Genomic DNA, 23,963 nt, shown 5'->3' on the forward strand with positions numbered 1-23,963 from the left:
ATCCGTGCAAGTCGGTAAATGGCTAGTATATAGCTAATGTTTGTTGTTGATTATGAATGCCCGATTTTAAAAATAAAGATTATTATTATCATTATTGGTATACTACGTCCTCTGTTGGTTCATTGGTAAACTGCGCACTCTACTAGTTCCTTGGTATACTGCGCCCTCTATTGGTTAATTGGTATATAACCCCTTCTGTTGGTTGATTTGTATATTGCGCCCTCTGTTGGTTGATTTATATATTGCGCCCCATGTTGGTTGATTTATATATTGCGCCCCATATTGGTTCATTGGTATACTGCACCCTCTGTTGGTTCAAAAGTATATTACCCCCTCTGTTGGTTCATTGGTATATTGCGCCCTCTGTTGGTTCATTGGTATATTGCGTTCCCTGTTGGTTCATTGGTATATTGCACACTGTTGGTTCATATTGGAATATTGCGCCCTCTACTGGTCAATAAATGAGAAGAAACAGGAAATTCAACTCTAGACATAAGCTTTGACTGTAGTTGGAATAATAGAGATAAGCGAGGGCGGAGTGGGGTAGACAAATGATTGAAATTCTTGTGAAATCAACCAAATCGTTCAACACACTACTGGTACATACAAAAATAAAGCCGATCATTGTTCCGATTGCACTGGAGCTTGATGAGGCAACCTTTATATATAGATTAGAACGTAGGGTAGCACGTCACCGTTCACATGGAGAGAGAGAGAGAGAGAGAGAGAGAGAGAGAGACAGACAGACAGAGAGAGAGAGTGAGAGAGAGAAAGGAAAAGAGAGGAAGAGAGAGAGAGAGAGAGAAAGAGAGAGAGAGATGCATAAGTAGATGTTTATCGGAATCACCAATATTTCATAAAGAATGGTTAAGCAAAGTTAAAAAAAATCTTTTTTAATTGTTTTAGTATTCTTGATGAAAAGGTGAATGTTGTGGAGTCTAATTCATTTGTACATAGTTACGTAACAACATATTCACCTTAGTAACACTCAACAAAGGAGGTAATATATTGTTGCTCATATCTTAAAATGGGCATATATTAGAGAATTTGCTCAGAGATTCTGAAATGGAAAAAAAAAGACAATCAAGCTTGTGAGCATCAATTGTATATCATTGGGTTAAGTTATCTCGTTATCACATTAAGGCATCAATCTCAGACTTCATTATCTAAGCCAGATTGTATCCCTGTTGAGTTTCAACTTCCGTCTAAGGTTGGCCTGGTTTATTTGAAATAAACTTTAGTCGAAACTTGGACTTCAATCTGAGATTTTACTCAAATTTTGACGGCTCAAATAGAAGAAAATTCAAACTTAAGTTTGCGATTTTTTCGAGAAATCCAAGCCAGATCAAATACAAGAATCGATCTTATTCTGGGGTTAAAGGTCAAAGCAACAACTATTTCATATCCATTAGACCTTTATATCAGTACATCTCCAGCTTGTTTGCTTGTTTCAAGATTTAAAAAAATCTGTTTTAAAACAAATTTTTATTTCACCGTAGAATATTAAGTTTCTGTTCGACAAACATGCCAATGGTCCACGTATTGTAGTCCTTTTAAAAAAGGACAGCAACTTGAAGGTCAATGCAATTTCTCTGAAGCATAACATCGCGTGCATCATCATTTCCGATTCTTATCTGTGTCATGAGACCCCGCGACCTTAACAAACCAAGTTTATCTGTGGTCCTCACGCTAAAACCCGATGATCTAAGACTAAGATAAAGTTTAAATTTGTCGGTTTTAATTATCCAAGCCTAATGAAGAGTTAATATAAAATAGGTTATCTTGATATAGTAACGTTATTATGATTTGATAACATTTTATCCCGAACACAAAGTATAAGTTCGTTTCGCTAATGCGGGGACAATTAAAGTTTGTATAAGAGTGAGACTTTACAGGTAAAAGCCATTCAAAGACTTTTAAAAAGATTTTTTTTTTTTTTTTTACAAATAAATCCTCCTTATAATTTCTCGTTTGATCAAAGTATCAAGAGCTCTGGATAAAAATAACAACAACACTAGGATGTAATCAGAGAACATAATAATTACTGGGTTTTTTTTACACGTGCACGCGTGGAATGCATGTGTTTTTATCATTGTTACCTTTCGGCATGCATGTATAATACGGAGTCTCTGTCTCAGTATTGTGGAATAAATTATCGTATTTGACACGTCCTCTGCCACAACATACCGTGCGGATTATAACACTGATAGAAATCTACACTCTTGGGACGGACGACAAAAATATTTGTGTAGTATATGGAGTGAAAGACACAGTTACTTCTGAAGATATACACAAGGCTGAAGATGCAACGAAGGTACATATTCCGGGTAGTTTCTTTCCATTCGGGGTTTTTTTTTTTTCATCCTATGTATTGTTTATTTATTTTATAGTAGTTTATTTCTGTCACAAGTGAAGAGATAAGTATAGTCACACTTAAGAATACAAAACAGAACAATGTTTATTTATTCATAGGATAAAAAATCTGCTAAATCTCAAGATAAATTGATGTTAAAAATGTCGTGAAATATTAATTCAACCATGACATCGTGATGAATGAAATGTACTAGAACCACAAAAAGTACAGACGGTGCAAAATGAATTTGTCAATGGGAGTCTATATTCGGAAATAATTTTTTTCTTTGTATGAATTTCTTGATAAAAAAAAAAATGGCGATTTTGTGCCATTAGGGGGCCTGTCCCCATTCTTTAGGTGGAAAGGGCACTTCCTAACCACGTACGTGAAAGAGTCGCTTCGTTTAAGCAAAGTAAAACTTTGATTGGTTTTATCGTCAAATGCAAATCAATTAACTATCTAGACTTAAAACCAAACAACAATGCTGACTGAAATTTAATGGTGAAAGAATACTTTTTTTGTATTTGTTACTATTTTGTCATAGAAATCAGAAAAAAATATTCAAGCCAAAGTAAACTAGTTCTACTAAATAGATAAATCTAAAAGACTAAGAATTAGAACACGCCTACACACACACACACTCTCTCTCTCTCTCTCTCTCTCTCTCTCTCTCTCTCTCTCTCTCTCTCTCTCTCTCGTTGTAATAATGTCATATTCTCAACCTAATTAAGCTCAAGAATGCAGAATTCATAATATTAGTTTAGTATGTGAAATAATTTTACTGACTCATTCGTACCCATATACTTTAGGAGCAAACATACAGTGAAATATCTGTGTAACTCAATAAATCTTCATGCATTGCAAAACCTTGTGTGATGCATACACACTGAGTAAGGCTAAATACACGTACAAGGAGAAAGAAATGCTGTTGGTGAAAAATTAGCATTTTACTTTTGCATATCAGTTCATTACCCAATTTTTTAGGTCAAATTTAGTTTTTAGATTATGGTTTAGCTGACATTGAAATCTTGCATAGCTCTTCTCGTCCAGAATGACAGAAAGGGCATACGAAGTAGTTTCAAATTACGGTTAAATTTTTAATACATTATATAACAATGAAATTAACATAATACGGAAAACCACGTGAGTAGTCACGGAGAAAATAATGACTTATCCTCCGTGTGACTAAGAGTACAATTATTTCCATTCTGAATGCCAATCTTTCAATGTCATTTTCCATAATGCGATCCAACCTTGCAGTCAGGACTGTACTCGGGAGGGAAGACATCGACGCATGGTTTATTACCTTTTGATTTTGTAATCTTTTAGGAAGTGAAATGACCAAGTTCTTAGAAAATCTTTGAAAGTTTTAATCTAAAAGTAAATTATAGGTGGCGAAGTAGATGCCACATGTCACATGATCTTTTCCTTAACAATCGTAATGATTGAAATTTAAATTTTTAAAAAAGAGAAAAAACACTCAAGATAACGTATTAGATCCTTGGATAGTTCAGAAAGTAATAATAATAATAAAAAAAAAACAAAAAAACAGGAAATAACTTCCTGACCATTTTTCGCCAGACTACACCCAAACGAGAGATCGCGAGATCGACTGAAACAGCCACTACATATTCTCCACTGTCGCTTTTAAAACATTCTTCAGATGACGTGATACGCCCTCACTCGTTATGCTGGATCGCTAGACCTCAACCATTTCTTCCACTTAATGTAATGGTCAGGCATTTTATTATCGATCATTGAGACTGATAGTAACACCCAAGGTCCGCCATAAAAAGTCGTATCTTAGTTCACGGCAGGCGACCATTTCGCAGAGTTTCTCTCTGATCCCTGTCAAGCTATCGTTTCGCTCGACTGCCGTTTGTTTATGCTGTTTTCCCCTCTCCTTATCATATTTTTTATAACTAACAGATCAAAACCCATCTTTATCTGGTCTGTGTTTTTTGTTTGCTCGTCGTAGATAAGATTCCTATAAATAATATCCTTATGGTGCGAGGTTGACATTAATAGGATTCAGGTGACGATAATATATATATAATAGTATACACATTCCTGAAGAGTTGAGTACTTGTGATGCTTGTATAGATAGATATGTACACACTCAGAGGGCTAATATAATAATATTATTATTATGCACATACTCAGAGGGCTAATATATAAGATCCTTTGGGGGGGGGGGGATCATATTGGGCTGTAAGCTCTATAATTGTGAGTTTTCAATTCATTCCACAAACCTTCTCTTATTTCAATAGAAAATGAATTAATTTGTCCCTTTCAGATATCCCTATGAATGTATTTTCCAAATTTACGGTATATCACACGCGAGATAATAAACGTCCTACCATTGGAGTTTTTCAATCAATGTGATTAACTCTGAGTGTGCGTCTGCTTCTTGTCAATAACCAATAATTACAGGATCCAAAAACAGAACAGTCTACACTCCATATACGGCGGATGAAATTCTGTAAATTTGTGAATGAGAAAGGAAAGAATTTCAAATCGCTAGATTTACAAAACAGATTAAGTGTCAAATCATAATACAGTAAAAATTGCTTCATCCGACACTTGTTTAAACCATTTCATTGATTATTCCGACCCTCGTTTTCATTTTCAATTTCATATTTCCATTGTTTATCCCGACACACGTATATTCCGACAAAACCTTGTTTCCCGGTGTGTGTCGGATTGGACAGGTTTCATTGTATCAGAGACACAACAAATCGAGATAATGACGTACGTCGTACTCTCTGACCACAAGTTACACGTGACATGACAGACAATATTGTCCTGAGTGATGACCTGCTCGTCTGGCTTTGTCTTGAGGATGAGAGGTGTTTAGTAAATGACACAGTCAAAGTCGAGTTGACCCTATTTGTCGTTTTTGTAGGAATCTATCGATTACGTCCACAATTTTTTCTTTAAACAGAATTTGAAAGCAAACCGATTTTTCCTGTATTTATCGGATACATGTACCTTGGGGGCTGACTGAGCATTTGAAATTTATATGAGAAGATGTGATGTTTCTGTAATTTCTATTTCTACCATGGCGATGATAGTGTCATTTCTAGTGTTGTCATATACTGTAATTGTTGTCTATACACTCACCCAGTAAATGAAAAACCTTTTTCCATTAGTTTGATAAATATATTTAATTATTGCAATGTTTCCCAAATCAATTTAAATCAATTCCATACTATCAAAGCATTATAAGAATCCATAAGAATACTTATATCATTATTTCTTGTAGTGTACACCCACCCAGTTAATTAAAAAAATTACAATATGACATATTGATTTCAAAAGTACTGCTGTATCTGTAGAACGATTTCAGATTCCGGATTGTGCACAAGAATCCTGCAGTAAATATCAGTCAGTGTGGGGTCTTCAGAAGCGCATGAAAAACGCGGACACGAAGTATAAATAGAAAAAAAATTCCCTCAAAATTAGACCGTGTTTCCATTTCACACCTTTTCCTCTTGTCGAATACCAATACCCCCCCCCCCAAAAAAAAAAACCACACACACACAACGATAAGGGAAAAAAAGTTAACGATAAGAAAAACGCTATTCTTTAATGAATGTTTTCATAATTTAATTTTTTTTTTTTTGCTTAGCAATGGCTAAAGTGCACTAAAAATATATATTCATTTATGATAACAATAGAATGCACTAGGACGTTCTATACGGCGTCCTAAGTTTAGCTGTGTAATTGAACTCCTACAACGTATAATTATGTCAACGTTTCACGAAACGAAACCGAGCATCTTATAATTCAAAGCAAGGAAATAAAGAAAAGTCTGTTATCAAACGTTATAGCAAACAATGAAATCCAAACCAAAAATGATCGTCCAAATTCATCAGACACACGCTACCCAGAACGACTGGCGACAACTTTTTTAAATATGCTATTTATATTTCAAAGGTCATATTTCATTTCAATTTGATTTGTCTTAGATGTAAAAAAAAAAAAAAAAAAAAAAAAAAAAAAAAAAAAAAAAAATATTAAGCCAGATTGGATGTGAAATTCAGAACTTTAGTTTTGAATTTAAACTTCTTTGTCAACCAAACAACAATAAACCGAAAACAAAAGTGTTGAACATTCCTATACGTTACATAGTAAAGAGACGGGTTAGAATGTCATAGCACTGCAATCTCTGAAACGGGCTCAACATTGCAGTTTACATACACAAATGCAAAGTAGGGAATATCCCGCATCATGTATGCACATAACAAAAAGTTAATGCAAATTCTGACGAAACTTTCTAGCGATTTAAAAAATGTGCATAACTTACATACTCACAGCATAGAAACAGTTATTCTACATATTTTCAATAGGAATACTTTCATGCAAGTTTTAAAGCAATCTAATTAAAATCAGATCCTAGAATACGCTAACAATCGCTACAATAGTTCTTCTTACGCAGAGTATACGGTGCGGATCTATGAGGTCCGATTTTAATTAGATTGGTTTTAAAGTATTTGATATATAGACTTATATACATACAAAATAGATATTACATTTGTAGTTTTGGAATATAATAAGGTAATTTATCATACGTTTAAATGGCCTTTTCTTACTTATTTATTTGTCCTCGTTATCTCGTATAAGTCAGAAGGTCACCATAAGTTTTCCGCCTCCCACCCCTCTCCCTGACTGTATGTTGTGACGCCATCAGCCATGTCTGATCGTTTTCAGTTATGACGTCATAGCTATCCACCATGCCGTTCGTGGTCTCCTGTCTCCGTTTCCCCGGTCAATTCGAGACTACTTTTGGGATTCTTTGTCACATACACGAAACTTTGCCTTCCTGATTGGAATCTCGTCCACTCAATCTCCATTCCGAAGTTCTGGAATATGTCTGCGTCACTGAATTTTCCTTGGCCAGACGACAGACGGTGTCTATTGTAGACAACTGCTATGAACCACCACTAGATAGTGATTTACGTTAAAACACGCCAGCTCTCCGGGTCATACTGGGGAGATTTATGCACAGGTGTCGTTCTATCATCAGACTGTACTTATTGAACTTTCAGACTGAAGTTGTGAGAATGCTGAGTGTTATTTAGAGAGACACCCCCTGTTCCATTACTGAGTGTGATTTAGAGAGACACCCCCTGTTCCATTACTGATTGTGATTTAGAGAGACACCCCCTGTTCCATTACTGAGTGTGATTTAGAGAGACACCCCCTGTGTCATTCTTTATGCTACCAATCTCAATACTTCTATAACCTTCACAAGTGCACCATTAATCGGTCTCCATCGTCACAACTTTTATTTTTTATTGTTATTTGATTGACAACCATCAAAATTAATTTTCTTTGATTCCATTCCACCGCCCCGACCCCTGCAAGATGACTAAACTACATACCTCAGCTCACAACCGAAGTACTATATAGCTTTTCGTCTCCAACAAAAGAGCAAGCGCTACTGTTTTATCAGGTAGTCCTCTCGCCCCCGCAATAACAACCTTGTCTATACAGGCTGCACTGCATATCACGTAGTTCTCTCGCCCCCTCCCCCAATAACAGCCGTGCCTATACCGGCTGTACTGTATATCACGTAGTTCTCTCGGCCCCTATCCCAATAACAGCCGTGTCTATACAGGACGTACTGTATATTAGGAAGTTCTCTCGCCCCCGCAATAACAACCGTGTCTATACAGGTTGCACTGTATATCACGTAGTTCTCTCGCCCCCTTCCCCAATTACAGCCGTGTCTATACATGCTGTGTTGTATCTGAGGTAGTTATGTCTTATGTACCCACCGTAATAACAGGTGTATCCATACAGGCTATAATATAGACTAGGAAGTTCTACTTAATATATCCCCCATAATAACAACTGTGTCTATACAAGCTGTATTGTATATCAGGAAGTTCTATCAAATGTAACCCCCCCCCCCTAATAACAACTGTATCTAGTATACAAGCTGTACTGTATACTAGGAAAGTTTATCAAATGTACCCCCATAATAACAACTGTATCTAGACAAGCTGTATTGTATATTAGGAAGTTCTATAAAATGTAACACCCCCCCCCCCCCCCGTAATAACAACTGTATCTAGACAAGCTGTATTGTATATTAGGAAGTTCTATAAAATGTAACCCCACCCCCACCCCCCCGTAATAACAACTGTATCTATACAAGCTGTACTGTATAATAGGAAAGTTTATCAAATGTTCCCTCGTAATAACAATTGTATCTAGACAAGCGATGCTGTGTACTACGTAGTTCCCCCTCTCCAGCAGTATCAGACGTATCTACAGGTATACATTTTCCGAACAACTTTCTCCAGGTATGGCGTGTGTAGCTGGTACAGAAATATTTAACATTGCCCATCAATTAGCCTGTCAATAACTGGATCTTAACCTGTCCATTAGGTCACATGATTAAAGGACCGACGCTCCGCGCTCGCATTTTTCTGGGTTTGGTGCCTGCTGACCGATACAAGTTGTGGATAGTAGCAATTAGAAAACTTGTAAGTTTTACAAACTTAATGCAATAGTTTATTTTTTTTAATACGAGTTGAAATGTTTCAAAAAGAGTGGAGTTTTTTCGGAATTTCTTTTTGCGTTTTATTTTCATGTTTCCATTTTATGTGTGTGAATTGTTTGGTTTTTTTGTTTTTGTTTTTTGGTTTTTTTTTTTACTAAACGTCTACTGAACATATGGTGTTCCGAAGAATAGATAATTGTCCACATAAGTTAACTTTGCTTAAATTTATCAATTTTCCCGCAAAATATGAAATTCCTTTTTATAATGTATAGAGTGAAAACGAACTATTTCATAGGGTTTAAAGACGAATATTTATCGAGAGATCAAAGGTAGGATTAATTAATTAAAACTAATTAGAATTCAAAGTAAATAAATCGCGATAGCACAGCGAAATACGTACAATAAAAGCAAAATTCACCAACATATATTTTTTTTTTCACTTGCTTGTCACATAAAACATTTGATCGACATTTTTTGTTCAAGTGAACTTAAAGTTTTGATTTATGTAGTGCTGTTTTTGATTTGCATAATAAATTAAACCACAACGGGCCTCTCTCTTGAAATGATCATATTTTTTCTGCCGCACGTCAGTTTTCAACTCATTCGGGGACCGCCACAATCTTCAGCGGTAAGGTCTATATTTTTTCCTGCACATCCACTTTTCTGTTATTTGGTTTTAATGGTTAATTCGATGGGTGGGTTGGTCAATTTGACATGCCATTCTGCTGTCCCGCAGGTATAAATAGCGTCAGGTACCTTTGTATAACATGACGGAATTTGTAACGTGACAGTTTTACGTCTTATAAAGCCACATTGCACGGACTACAATGGATTCCTCGTTATGTACACTGTTTTATTGAGACTCATCATTTCGTTTCGTTTTTTGCGCTCTGCTCAGAGTTTTCACTGGGTTGCTTTCCTTTATACGTAACCTGTGTCCCCGCTTCTAGTAATACCGGGTTGATTTTTTTTTCCAGAGAAATTCCATGTAGTGATAAAACCCCAAATATCTGTCTCCTGAAGGATATTCCTCCGCGGCTCCAACATGGGAAATGGTAAGTCCGTCTTTCAATGGATTCCCTATATAAGTGAATGACAGTTTTGATTTTATAGAATGCGAAAAAAAATTCCTAAATCTATAATGATAAGATATATTGATAAATGATGAAAATTATTACAAAAAAAGGAGATTTATATCTTTGTTGCTAGATTTAAAAAGCACCATATTGTTGCTGAACGTATATCGTTTGTTGGCATTTATATGTTCCTGAGAAAGTTGCAGTTGTGCATTTTAATTAGTTGATGGTAGCACAGAAATTTACAAAGTGTGGTGATTAATTTTCATAATATGACACCTACGGCATCATATATAAAATATTTTCAGTTTTTTTATTACGTTTAAAAAATTGAAAAACAAAACATGTTTTCTGTAGTTGAGGGTTACGATATTTTGTCCTGAAATAAATACTGACCTGGAATGTCGAATACCGTAGTCGAATTCGGGGGGCGAAGTGACATTAAAATTCTGTTTTTAAAATGAAGATGGATGCATCTGAATACTAAATTACACACCGCAGATGGATAAAAGTAGTATACAGGCAAGACGTCAAGTATTTGACACAAGACAATACCATAGGTATTTAGGTTATCGTGACCGCAATACCGCAAAGTTATATTGCACGTGTCACGAAAGGTGTACAGATTTAATGTTCTGTGCAATTTATAAATGAGGCATGGGGTCTTTTTATGAGAAAGAAAAAAAACCGACGAATTAGTAATGTCCATGTAGTTTGTTTCGAGATCGAGAGAGAGAGAGAGAGAGAGACTTGCTCTACCTAGATTCCTGTTTATAACATGCATGTACTATTATAACGTTTTGAACTAATTCGTCTCTGTTATTTCTATCACACGAATTAAGCATTACATATACAGACTTGACAAACTGACCATAATATCACGCACGGAGTGGTCCGGAATCGCTTGGGGCTCCACATGATTGAAGATAAACACAGATGATAGCCCCTGATGTATATATACAGGAATGTCAATGTGTGTAACAGTATATATAAAATGAGACATCAATTCAACACGCATGTTGATCCATAATTCGACCAAGTTTTATTTTCAAAATATGGAACACCTGGTGTTTTGTAAAGGAAAAAATAATGTCAATACGTTGATTAGAACCACAAAGGAATTTATTGATAATATAACCACCTCTGTGAGAATCATATGTCGAATTTAAGTTAATCTTAAAATGGTTGTATGTGTATATACGGAAAAGTGAAGATAACAAAGAGTCATCAATAAATTCTATAAAGGATACAACATTAAGAGTCTGAGGGACCCCTGGACGCATCAGAGGTGGGTTCAGGTGCCTAGGTGGAATACCCACCCCCCGTTGACCGGTCATGCCCATCATACAGATATATAAGACAATTATTCCGGAAAACAGTCTACTATATATTTTTATCTATTAGATGTACATGTTTCAATCACGGGCACATGTAATTCATCATACCTATTCCTTAATTAGGATAAAAAACACCAAAATCCCGAGAAGGGGAATTTAAGAGCAGATAGTACATTCACTCCTGATTAGGCAGTCAAATTAATTAACTATCGGACTAAATTAATCCGTATAGCGGCCATCTGTGGTCTGTCTGATCAATTGTTTACCAGCGACCAAACAGTGTCTCTCTTCTAGTGTTTAACTGCGCGTAGTAGGAACAAGACCCCCTATTAACCTTGTGTCAAAGAATGCAAATGTACTTCATTTTGTATGTAAATTGAAACCCCGAGCCCAACAGCTAAACGTAGGTATTAAATGGCTACGCGACATAATAGATAAAGTAACAAAAGTTACGAAAATCTCTTTCTCCCTTCTGTGTCATTTTAACTCCGCTCGATTTCAGCGGCAGGTCGATTTAGGCGCAATTTGCCGTGAAGTATTGGAGGACGGAAACTGTGTTTAATTTTCATTTTTATTTTGGAATTTTTGTCATCTGCAGAAACTTCTTCGCCTGAGGGGACCAGGAAAAGTGGCGTGTTTGAGAGTCCGGTGATTTTCCCTAACCCTGATAAGGAGCTGGATGACGGGGGCGTGTATAAGGGTGACACCACCAGTGACCGCATTCGCAAAGGTACGCGTGGTTTAATACCTAGTTTGCGAGAGACTGGTTTCATTATCAAAATTATGATCACAAACATAAATCAAATTAATATTTCAATGTATGTATGTTGAAAATTTAACGGGTTTATAATGATTTTTATCAATTAAATATTGTAGTCTTGTACATTGCAACTGATTCGTTTAAAATGACATTTCTTGTATAATAATATAATTGCAATTTCAAAAGGAGAAAATGCAATCAGTATTTATCGAAATGCGCCGTTTGAAATTTCTTCCCAGAGCTATGTAAAGCAAACATAATGTTTCAAGATGATAAAGGATTACTGAACTCTTCAACATTGTTATGTGCGAAATCGCTATTTGAATCGTACCAAATCGAAATGCTTTGTACTAGGGTTTCACAAATGCTTTCAAAGCGACTCGTTATAGAAATGTTCATCAAAAACATACATTTGTTGCTTGAACAAATATTTCAAGGACGTAATATTAGATATCTGGCCAATATCTCTTATAATACCTGGTTAATATCTCTTATAATAACTGGTTAATAAATGTTATTCTACAGTTTCAGAAATACTACGGAGAAGCCTAGAGATGGACGTTGAGGAGAATGACGTAAGGAATTGTGACGTAGTTTTACACAGCTTGGAAGAAAATGGAGGCGATATCTCTCCCCATTCCCCAACCTTCCGGAGTTCCGTCACAATTCATTTAACACCGTGCGTTAAATATCTCGAACCAACTGATACAGAAAGTTCATCCAAAGAAAACATTGATATAAAACCAACTGACCGATCGTGTCATAACGAGGAACGATCGACTGGTGAAAATGATCAAGTACTTGATCAGAATATTGACAAGGCTATCAGTAATTCGTGTATGAGTAGTGCAGAGGCTCCGTTATGCAATGGCGACACATCAGCTATGAAGGGGAGTGAAGCCATGGTTGTTGCAGACGATGAAGGCAGCGATGAAGTAGTAACAGTGACCCGTGCCCAGTATCACCGCGGAAATAGCAACATTGATGAATACATAGAAAAAGCCAGAGTTTTCGCTCTGAAAACCAATGGATTTACAACAGGTGTGTCTGATAGTGATGACAAACTTGACGGAAATGTCTATTGCGATGGAAATAATAAGACTGATAATGAAGAAATTGATCAGGTTGAAAGTGAGGAAATGTTGACATTGTGTTCCAAACCAGACCAACAAAATTATGAAAACGCAGCAGTCGTTGAAGAAGCAATACTACCACCAAACACGGTGAACGTTCACGTCGAAAATCAAATTGTAGACAACAAAGAAAATGTGAAAGAGAATCTGAAATGTATCAGCGATAAAACATACGATAGAGATAATCTAGAAACAAAAGTCATCTCGGAAATTATAAAGAAAGAGGAGATTCAAAGGCAGACGTCTGCCGAGGAAGAGAAAGACAGATCAAAGAGGAAATCCCCTCTTTCAAAATTTGGTGTTAAATTCAATGACGCATGGAAGAGTATTAAACCAAGACGAAAGGAAAGCATGGAAAAATCAAAAACTCGAGTGGCGGGGGCATACGCGGCTGAACATGACTTTACTGTAAACCACACATCCCCAACATACGAAAAATCATCATTTCAATGGGAGGAACCACAGAGAACCAAAGTGACCATCCTTCAAACAAATGGAATTTCATATGAAGGAGCAACGCAGAAAGCGCATGCCATATGCAGCGAGTATGCATGTGTTACCCGTAAAACCGGATCCCCTGAGATAATTGAAGTAATGCCAGAAACAAATGAAGATACGGAATCTGAATCGGATTCGGATTTAGATATTGATACTGATTTAATTATGAAATCGACAGCTCCTCGTGTGGAAGCAGAGGACCTAGGTCCAGTTTACGTAGGACTTATTGTGAAAGATGTGAAAGACGAGGAGGGACATACTGATGTAGAAAATTATACTGAAAACACCAACGACAACACACATGCTTTAACTGCCACAGATGATGAAGATGAAACGATCAGAGACGCTATTGAGCATAATAACTTAATTAGAACTGGTGAAAATCATATCAATGCTGACGTTGACCTTCAAAATGTAAGCGAAAGTCGGGATCAGGAGGTTGTAAACGAAAGTGTAGGTACGAAAACAGTGGAAACCGATACAACAGTTCATGAAAAGGGTCAAGAATGCGGACATAAATCTCCATCGCCTACAAAGGTAAAAAAGAGAAATAGCCTTCTGAAATATCTGCTTCACAGAGAGAGTCCTAAAAAGAGCAAGAAAAAGGGTAAAGACCCGTATGTAGACAAAAGATCTGCACAAGGAGCAACGGCGTCATTGGATATCAAATCGAAATCTGAAGCAGTATCATCTGACGAACAGCAGACAGACGCTAGCCATGGTGAAAATAACGAACCAAAACTTATGTACGTGGAATGTCGGGAGAAAGAAATATGTGCAGCAGATGACGTTGACAAGAAGCCAATTTGTTCTTCGAATTCTTCAGACTCTGAATTTGATGATATTGATTTAAATTCAACCTCAGAAACGCAGTCTGATCTGAATGTTGATAACACTAAATTAGAAGAATCATTTTCCAAAGAGGAAATAAATTGCAATGGAAAGGAAATTGATATCAATGAGTCAGAAAAAGACATAACCATTGAAAGTGCAGATTTCAACCTGACACCAATGGGCGACGAAATCGAGGAAAAGGTTACACTAAGCCATGATCAAGAGAAATCAGTTTTGAGCGATTCTGGTATTTCTGATTATGCTGTGAATGATTCCCATTTGACTGATTACCTGGACAACAATAACATGGAAGTAAGTGTCCAAGTCTTAGAGAACTCCGAAAACCATGCTTCGGAGGAAATTCAAGCATCCGTTATTGATGTCACTTGTACAGATGACAATGTTAATCTGACCGACAGCCATGATGCTACAGATATGAACAGAAGACAAGAAAAAAGGAAATTATATGATGAAGAAGATGAATCTCTTGAGTTACAAAGCACTTCTGGAGCCCATACAGAAGGGGGCCCCGCAGCATCAGCTAGTGCAAAATCTTCACCGATACGAAAGAAGAAAAAGAAAAGAACAAACAGCCTCAGCGCCAAAATTTCAGACTTCTTTGGAGTCGCAGAATTCAGACGTCGAATATCTACATCGTCCAATAAATCTGACAAAAGCCCTCAAGAGGAAAAGAATATCTGGCCTAGAGATGAAAAGATTGAAGAGAGAAAGCACAGTGGCTCTTCTATTCATGAACATGTGGAAACCAAAACCATAGGAGCTGATATCACTTGTTCCGAAATCAACGAAGAAATAATTCCCGAACGTTCGCTGGAGGCCAAAAGCATGCCTGCACTTAATATAGAGCACTCACGCGAAGGAGAGGTCAAAACTAGTTCCGAAAAAACTCTTGAAAAGACCCGAGGAAAGGGAAAGGGTAGGCGTCCTCTGAAGTCGTCATTTTTAGAAAGCCTTGGATTACACACAAACAAAACTAAAACGAGGCCATTCATCAGCAATCCGATAAGACAGGGAAACAGAAAAAGTAAGTGGGCGTGGTTACACGCATTACTATGTAGGATATCAGTGTAAGATTAAGTGGGCGTGGTTACACGCATTACTATGTAGGATATCAGTGTAAGAGTAAGTGGGCGTGGTTACACGCATTACTATGTAGGATATCAGTGTAAGATTAAGTGGGCGTGGTTACACGCATTACTATGTAGGATATCAGTGTAAGATTAAGTGGGCGTGGTTACACGCATTACTATGTAGGATATCAGTGTAAGATATATCGATCAAAATAATTTTTTCTGGCTTTTGCTGTCTGTGATTTTTTAAAAATCCAAAATGTATGATTCGTTATAGTATAGGACGCGGTTACACAATACCTTAATGACACACGTTTCTACACATGCTGTGAGACCTCACAGGGTGATATATTCTCGGTCCCATCAGCGCAATGAAACATGAAAGTGTAAAATGGTTTTACATAAAATGTGACAGATGCATATAGATATAGGTCTATAGGTGATAACAACCTTTTTTCTATCTCTTTTAAAACTACAAAAGTTAAAGCTTTAAAGAGAAACTAAATATAATCTGATTTCATAGACGGCATCACTTTCAATAAAGTGTCACGTAATTGGTCTCCACTTTTCACGGATATCTGGACATAAATCAGATAAAAAGTATCATAATTTCTCAACTTTGCGTACCTTTAGTTGTAATGCTAAGATAGGTGAGCGTCACTCCCTTACAAAACATACAAAACAGAGAACTCAAAATGCATCTTCTTAAGTCAACTAATCTAAACCTAGGCGATTTTAACATTTGATTAGAAAAAAAAACCCAAATGACAATTAAAAGTTTGCATAATACACAACAAAACGTACATTGTGACAGAAGAGTATTAGATACTTCATCCATGTCTTAGACACGGTGCGTCTGGTTTAACATGATATTAAATGTATTTTATCATATGTTAGATATAGTAGGCTCAAAGTAATTTTATTGCAAGATATAGGGTTAACAGCGGCCTGTCAACTTGGGGAGTGCATGCTCCTGCTAGACTAATTCAACCATCAAATACAACGGTATTTTTGTAATGATATAAAACATGCTCTAACACATGTAGTAGGATAAAAAGATTCAAAACTGAATTTTAATAGATAAACACTACCAAAACAATTCTGTGGGTGGCTATATATAGATCACCTATACGCGTGCCATCTTGCACAATAATAAGATAGAAACTTTACCGTTTAATATTTCGATAGATACCATTGGATGACGTTGAAATGACATGAAAGGGGCTATACATAGATAAAGGGGCTATACATAGATATGTATTTTAGAAGAACTACAAGGACACGACACATTGTCTACCGTGAAATTTCCTTCTTTTAAGTGACACCATTATTCGAAAAGTTAAAAAATACTGGCATGATATTCAAAAGTTTGAGTTCAAAGCAATAAATTCTTTGATGATATCCAATATATAAAAAAAATCAGAAGACTGAAACAAAAAAATTATGAAAAAAGGGTCAACGTAGACTAGATCAATGGTTATATATTCAGTATGGAAATAAGAACGCAAATGTTTTTTCTGTAATAGTACTAAAACTTTGTGACATTTGTGAGTCGGTGTTTGACTAAATATAGCCAAATGGAATAAGAAAATATGTACATATTATACACATGAATTATGCGTCCAATAATAAGACACCGTAACTATTTTTGGAACCTGCACATAACACATTAAATTATCTTGTCAGATAAGTATCAGAGGATTTTACATTCAATAGCTATTCACACCTGTTGTACGAGATACGAGTGGAATAATCTTCAATGTGTGTTTAACATTTATGTACTTTTTAACATTTCTACTATAATAAGATAAATGGAGGTTACCCAATTAGTATTCATGTTTTCTTATTAGCAACAGGTGTCCAGCTACATTAATATGCACGCTCGTGTTTAACTTGATTATTCCACAGCCAACATTGTCCCAGTGGTTAAATAATTCATTTAACAAATACACGAGGTATTGCAAGTAGAATTTAAACAACCCAATCTAGTTATAAAGGCAGTGATATTGCTTCTAACTCTATCAATCCAAATATGGATTGATATCAGTAATGTCCAGTGTGTCAAAAGTTTTGTTATCGTATTGGTCTGAAGAGTGTATCGGATAGTATAAAACATATACATTGTGATAGCCAGTATGTCTTTCTTGACACGGCATGGTAAACCACTAACCCGAGGCTAAATGCAATACATACAAAGTATCATTGCTTGATTTATCATTGCCTTTCGGTATTTAATGTACAATAAACACGTCACGATAGAAATATATGTACTGAGTAACGGCTAATGTCAATGTTTCTTTCTAGGTTTATTTGACGAGGAAATTCCGATAGTTGTGGACCAGGACTTGCATATCATCTCACTCTCAGGTATGAAATAACGAAGGATAACTCCGTTATACAGAGGATATAGCGTAAACACATTCTACAATCCACTGATTTTAAAAATATCTAATTACCTGGATTTTACATTTTTAGATGATGAAAATGATGCAGACACGAAGTCTCAAAACATCAAAGACAGGCTTCAAAATGAAGCGAAAAAAAGCGAAGATGGAAAAACAATTGAAGTTACTACCATGACTGTAGAGAACGATATACAGCTTCCCGCGATTGAAAATGAAATTTTGGAAAATTCAAAATTGGTACTGGAGAAGTGTGCAGCAGAAGGGTCCCCAAGTAACGAAGCTAATTCTGAGGAAATTTCCCCAAAGGAAGGATTCCGAAATGTTGACTTTGAAACTACAGCCGAGGGAAATTCCGTAGAGGAGGGGCCCTCAAATATTGAGGTTGATACTAAATATGTGACAAATCCCTTAGAAAAGAGATCCCCAAACACTGAAGTTGAACTTAAATCTGAGAAAACTTCCTTAGAGAAGGGTCCCCCAAATATTGAAGTTGAAATTATATCAGAGAAATATTCCGTAGAGGAGAGATCCCCTAATATTGTTGTTGAAATTAAATCTGAGAAAAATTCTTTAGAGGAGCGACCCTCAAATATTGAGGTTGAAATCAAATCAGAGAAAAAGTCCTTACAAGAGGACCCCCCAAACATTGAGGTTGATATTGAATCTGAGAAAAATTCCTTAGAGGAAGGACCCCCAAATATTGAGGCTGAAATTAAATCAGACAAAAAATCCTTAGAGGAGGGACTCCGAAAAATTGAGGTTGATATTGAATCTGAGAAAAAAGTCTTAGAGGATTTACACCCAAATATGGAGGCAAAAACTGATTCTGAGAGTGATTTCTTGGAAGAAGGAATCCCAAGTGTTGCGGTTGAAACTAAATCTGAGGATCATACTTTAGACGAAAAGCACACGAATGTTGAGGTTTCAACTAACTCTGAGGATAATTCCCTGGACACGGCAAATATGATGATTACCGTGACTTCGCCACTCTCTTCATCAAAATCTACAGACGAAAGCTGTGATCGGAGTGAAAGTGGAACTGATACTTCATTTCATCCTGAAATAAAGTTGAGTCCTGGGGAGTATGTATCTATAAAGCAAATTTCAGAGGACGCTGAGGATGCACAAAACGTGACTGATTCCAGGAAATTTGATCAAGACGATTCCGAATCAGCTCCAAAGGTAGAACCAAAAGCATTAACGTCACAGATTAATCAACATGGAATTAAAGAAGAAACTATTGATGCCCAGGTCTGCGATACGAACGTGAAACAGGCAGCTAAAATTTCTGAACCAGACGTGAGGACATTAGAAGCAGATATTGAAGCCAGTAAAGAAATAACGGTTGAAAATGAATTTGAAAGGAAATTTCAAGAAGTTACCTCTGATATGACTGGTCCAGAGGAAGTGAAATTATCGGAATTAGATACAGAAATTCAATTAGAAACGCCACCTGTTGCTCATGAAATGGATGAAAAAGATATTGCTGTGAACGGTGTCAATCTGTTTACAGAAATGGCCAACAAAGAAAAGGTGGAAGATGAACAAAATGTTGAGGAAATACTATCTGCTAACATCGATGCAACGAAAACCGCTGAGAAATGTTTGAATGCTTGCAATGATGAAGTCAATCCGCCGGACGACGAAAATGATTCTAAAGATATAGAAAACGAAACGTCAGTGGATAAGAAAAGTGACGTGAATGCTTTTAACGATTCAGAAAACGCAATGACACTGACAACCCCATTAATAGCTGAAAGTGTAAATGATTGCCAAAGAAATAACAATAAAATGGAACACAGTTCACTTTCAAGTAAAGAAAACCATATAGTTTCAAAATGTGAAGAGCCATCCAAACTTGAGGCAAGTTGTGTGAATTGTGTTGAATGCGAAAACAATGGAGATCTTCCAAATGCTTCTCGAAACCATATCACCGTAGAGGCGACTATAGAAACACCTCCTGTGTCAAGTGAACTTGATTTATGTGAGATGAGAGATCCTGAGACAACAGAAAAGTGTCAAGAAATCGGTGGTGATCCATTATGCAATGATGCAGAATACGACAGCATTGACATGGAAGACGAAAGGACAGTGGCAATAGAAAACCCGAATTACTGTGACACTTGTCAAGCTGAATACAAATCGCCTTTGGATAAAGTTGATGATCTTCATTCAGAGGTCCAAGTTGACGTTAGTGGAAATAACACACACAATTCAATGACTTTACCTTCCATCCCAAGCTCAGCAGAGGAGAGGAAATCTTCATCTGCACGGTCAGCCAGTATGGAGGAATTAACAGTGCATTCTAGCCACATTTATGAAGAAATTGAGAAAAAGAGACCAATTATTTATCGACGATTTTCAGATAAAACGGAAAACAAGAAAGTGATATGTACCAGCCCGGATCCAGAGGGGAAAAAGGTAAAGAAAAAGAAATCAAGAAGCAGTTCATTTTCAGAGTTCTTCAGGAACCCAACCAAATACAAAATGCCAGTATGGAGGAATAAGAAATCGAAAGGTAAAGTGCATTGTTTCAAATCAGATTTGTATTGGGTACATGTACTTTATTCTACCTTCTTTTAAATGCAAATCGTTAGTGTTGTTGTAATTTGTACATTTGCATTTCATAGAGATGTTAGAGGATAGATCGTAATGTTGGAGGTAAGCCTTCCTTAATGAATGCTCGAAACTGCTGCAGAACTTTGTCTCTCAGAATCGCTTTCAAATCAAATATAATTTTCAAGCATTCTTTGTCTTATATATTAATAGGACACATAAGCATTGCTGTAAAATTGTATTACTTTAATCATTACTTATATGAACATATGCTATTTACTAAATAACAGTTACTTAATGCATATGTCATGCGATCTAATTACATTTAATATACTATTGACAATTGTATTTAAAATTTAATATATACCATTAACAAATGTTTTGATGGCTCATTACAAAATATTGTTACGCTTTTTATAGTCTTAGTACGATTAATATCAATGATAACAATGAACATGGTTACTTCTAGGTGGGCCTTGATTAAAACTGTTTTAATTTAAAGAGATGCTAATTATTCGTATACATTCTGGAGGGTAATTAAAACAATGCTCTTTAATTATTGTGTTAGCGAGACATGGCCATTAATGAAATACATTACTATTTCAAAATCTGACAAGATGTTTGGTAAACATTACGTGCGTAACCTGCAGTGAATGATATTAAGATGTCGAAATCTCGATGCTAATCAGAAATTGTGGTAATACTCTGGCTAGGACAATGTGGTCTTTAATTAATCTATCTGTAGGGACGACGTATCCTACCCTCGTGGCATTGTTGGGTGATCTCGGTGTGATAGATTTGATCAAATCTGATCTACATTTGTGACCGTCTAAAACAATTAAGTCGTTCTAATTCTATATGAAATATGTAATGCCTGAATTAATGACATGACTCATGATAAATATTGAACATATAGGACAATTTAGTTGGTTTCTTTTTTATGATACTATGTAAACTGTTTATACATTAAATTGATTTAACATATATAATAGTGATATCCCTATGATATAGTAGTAGCGACGTAATGGCACATAGTTTTTGTGCACAAACTGAGGTATGATGAGAGAGACTCCGTGTTTGCCCTACTCTTAATTTTGTATTTTTTATAGGATTTATGGGATTAATTACTGTTGGTTATCTTCAGTTTTATATATAAAACAGTTAATTTGATTATTTTGTATTTTATCACTTTTCAGAACAAGCAAAGAACAAAGATGGCGATATGATCACCCAGGCTAGTTCATCTACATCTATACTATACATGTAGTGGACTGACTGTTTATCATAATGAATATATGAGATTAACAGCGATTCATGGAAATCCTCTTCATCGTGATGGAAACTCCTTAATTTACAGAAGTTTCACGGATACGACTCGGTACTTGCTCGAATTTTGATTTCGAAGAGCAAGTTCAGTGTCCACAACATGGCTGACAAATTTTCTGATATCCCTGTCTTTAAAAATATTCTTCGGAGAATAGTGAAATATATTCGACATTTTTCAAAGGTTGGAAAGCGGGATCGGAAAAACCCAATGACATGTGATGTGAGAAAAAGCAATTAAACTAATGTAATCGGTTACATCCAGATATTCTTTACTTCATAAGATTATTGATATACTCGATACATTTAATCTGAGTTAGTCAAGAAGCTATGTCACGTTGCATACAGATACGCACCTGAAAAATCCATATATCAATATCAAGTATGCCGCTTTTATACTTCGAAAAGGTGACATGGAATTTATTCCTGTACTGAATGGTGTAATACACACACGAGTACGGTGAAATATGCGTGATATCGGACAGTAATCCTGCTTACTGAATTATCCGGTATATACATTTCATTGTTAATCTTATAACACTGTTCAATGTTATATTCATATCATTATAGTGCTATGTTAATTTTAATTCTTAATAATGTAAATATTAATCAACTAATAAAGTTATAATTAGAAATTGGTGCATCTTTTCCATTCTTGTAATGTGTTTACCTACGCTAGGGGAACGTTAATTTATCGTAATCGGGGTTACTCTATTTATGCTTGATGTTTCATCAATAAAAGATACAAATAAAGTTTTTTTTTAAAGAAAACTCTAGCAATGAAAAAGTGAAGATAACAAATAGTGGCCAATCCCATTAATCCTATATAGAATACAAAATCGAGAACAGTAGGCAAGGACCTCTAGAATCACCAGAGGTGGGATTGGGTGTCTAGGAGGAGTAAGCATCGCCTGTTGACAAGTCAAGCCCGCCCTGATCATTCTGTCTTGATCAGGCCTTTGGGTCCTTGCGTCGTTTTTTTTAGTGAAAAACTATTCATGTTTATTTTTTTTAATTCTACATTAGACTATCAACATTAGTGACCTATTTTCTTACCACAAAACCTGGATTTAGAAAAGGAATAGTTGCATTACAAAATACCATATATAGATATATCAAATATAAATGTTTTATGTAATACTGTTGATGAACAAGTGAAGATAACGAACAGGAACCAATCCCATAAATCCTATAAAGAATACAAAAATGAGAGAAAGGCAAATAAGGACCCCTGCCACCAGATGTAGGATCAGGGGCCTAGGAGGAGTAAGCATCCCTTGTCGACCGGTCACATCTGTCGAAAGTCCAATATCTTGATCAAGTAAACGGAGTTGTTCATGATTGATTGATTGATTGTATCTTGCTTAACGTCTCGCTCGAGAATTTTCACTCATATGGAGACGTCACCAAGACCGGTGAAGGGCTTCAAATTGTGGCCTATGCTCGGCGCTTGTGGCCATTGAGCAGTGAGAGTTCTTTAGCGTGCCACACCTACTGTGATACGGGTCATCCATTTTTAAGGTCATCTCCGAGGACCCGTGACATTCACACCTGATGCCGAGCGTTTGGCAGTGGAATTGTCACTACCTGTTTTAATGATTTGGGTATGTTGCGGCCGGGATTCCGCATGCGGGGCGAACGCTCTAACCTCTCGGCCACCGCGGCGGTAGCGAACCCCGGCCTTCCGCATGCGGGGCGAACGCTCGAACCTCTCGGCCACCGCGGCGGTAGCAGCGGAGTTGTTCATAGAAAAAAATCAGTATGTACATATAAAGAACAACCTAACTATTAGTGTGAAATACGGAAGACAAAATACGACCCTGGATATAAAGAAAAATCGAAATATGGTGGGATAATTTTGGCGATTAATAAATTTTAGCCCAGGCCTCCGTCGTTTTTCAACCCTATTTTCTATCCCCATCCTACTCGCAAAAACTCAAACTTTGTGGAAAGATGGGAATGATCATACAGTAATTCTGGCATTTATGGGATATGTGTAGCTGTCACATGGTTCAATAATAGTTACCACGTGACTCTATCAATAGTTACCACGTGTCTCAATCAATACTTACCACGTGACTCT

General features: G+C 36.3%; 1 protein-coding gene across 3 annotated transcripts; it reads left to right on the plus strand.

The window, feature by feature from the left end:
* Positions 1-1,848: 1,848 nt before the first annotated feature.
* Positions 1,849-22,515, plus strand: LOC125674713 (uncharacterized). 3 transcript variants are annotated; one of them, XM_056157728.1, is made up of 8 exons: positions 1,849-2,314; positions 9,845-9,922; positions 11,879-12,010; positions 12,566-15,550; positions 17,901-17,963; positions 18,072-20,519; positions 20,632-20,662; positions 21,754-22,515. In XM_056157728.1, the coding sequence occupies exons 2-7, from the start codon at positions 9,913-9,915 to the stop codon at positions 20,652-20,654; spliced, it is 5,661 nt and encodes a 1,886-aa protein (XP_056013703.1). In that variant the 5' UTR covers positions 1,849-2,314; positions 9,845-9,912; the 3' UTR covers positions 20,655-20,662; positions 21,754-22,515. The 3 variants fall into 3 exon arrangements, with proteins under 3 accessions (XP_056013703.1, XP_048767922.2, XP_056013702.1); XM_048911965.2 differs by lacking the exon at positions 20,632-20,662; XM_056157727.1 differs by lacking the exons at positions 1,849-2,314; positions 20,632-20,662 and having other exon boundaries at positions 9,683-9,922.
* The last annotated feature ends 1,448 nt before the right edge of the window (positions 22,516-23,963 follow it).

This window comes from Ostrea edulis, chromosome 3 (assembly GCF_947568905.1).
Source record: "Ostrea edulis chromosome 3, xbOstEdul1.1, whole genome shotgun sequence".
Taxonomy (NCBI): Eukaryota; Metazoa; Mollusca; class Bivalvia; order Ostreida; family Ostreidae; genus Ostrea; species Ostrea edulis.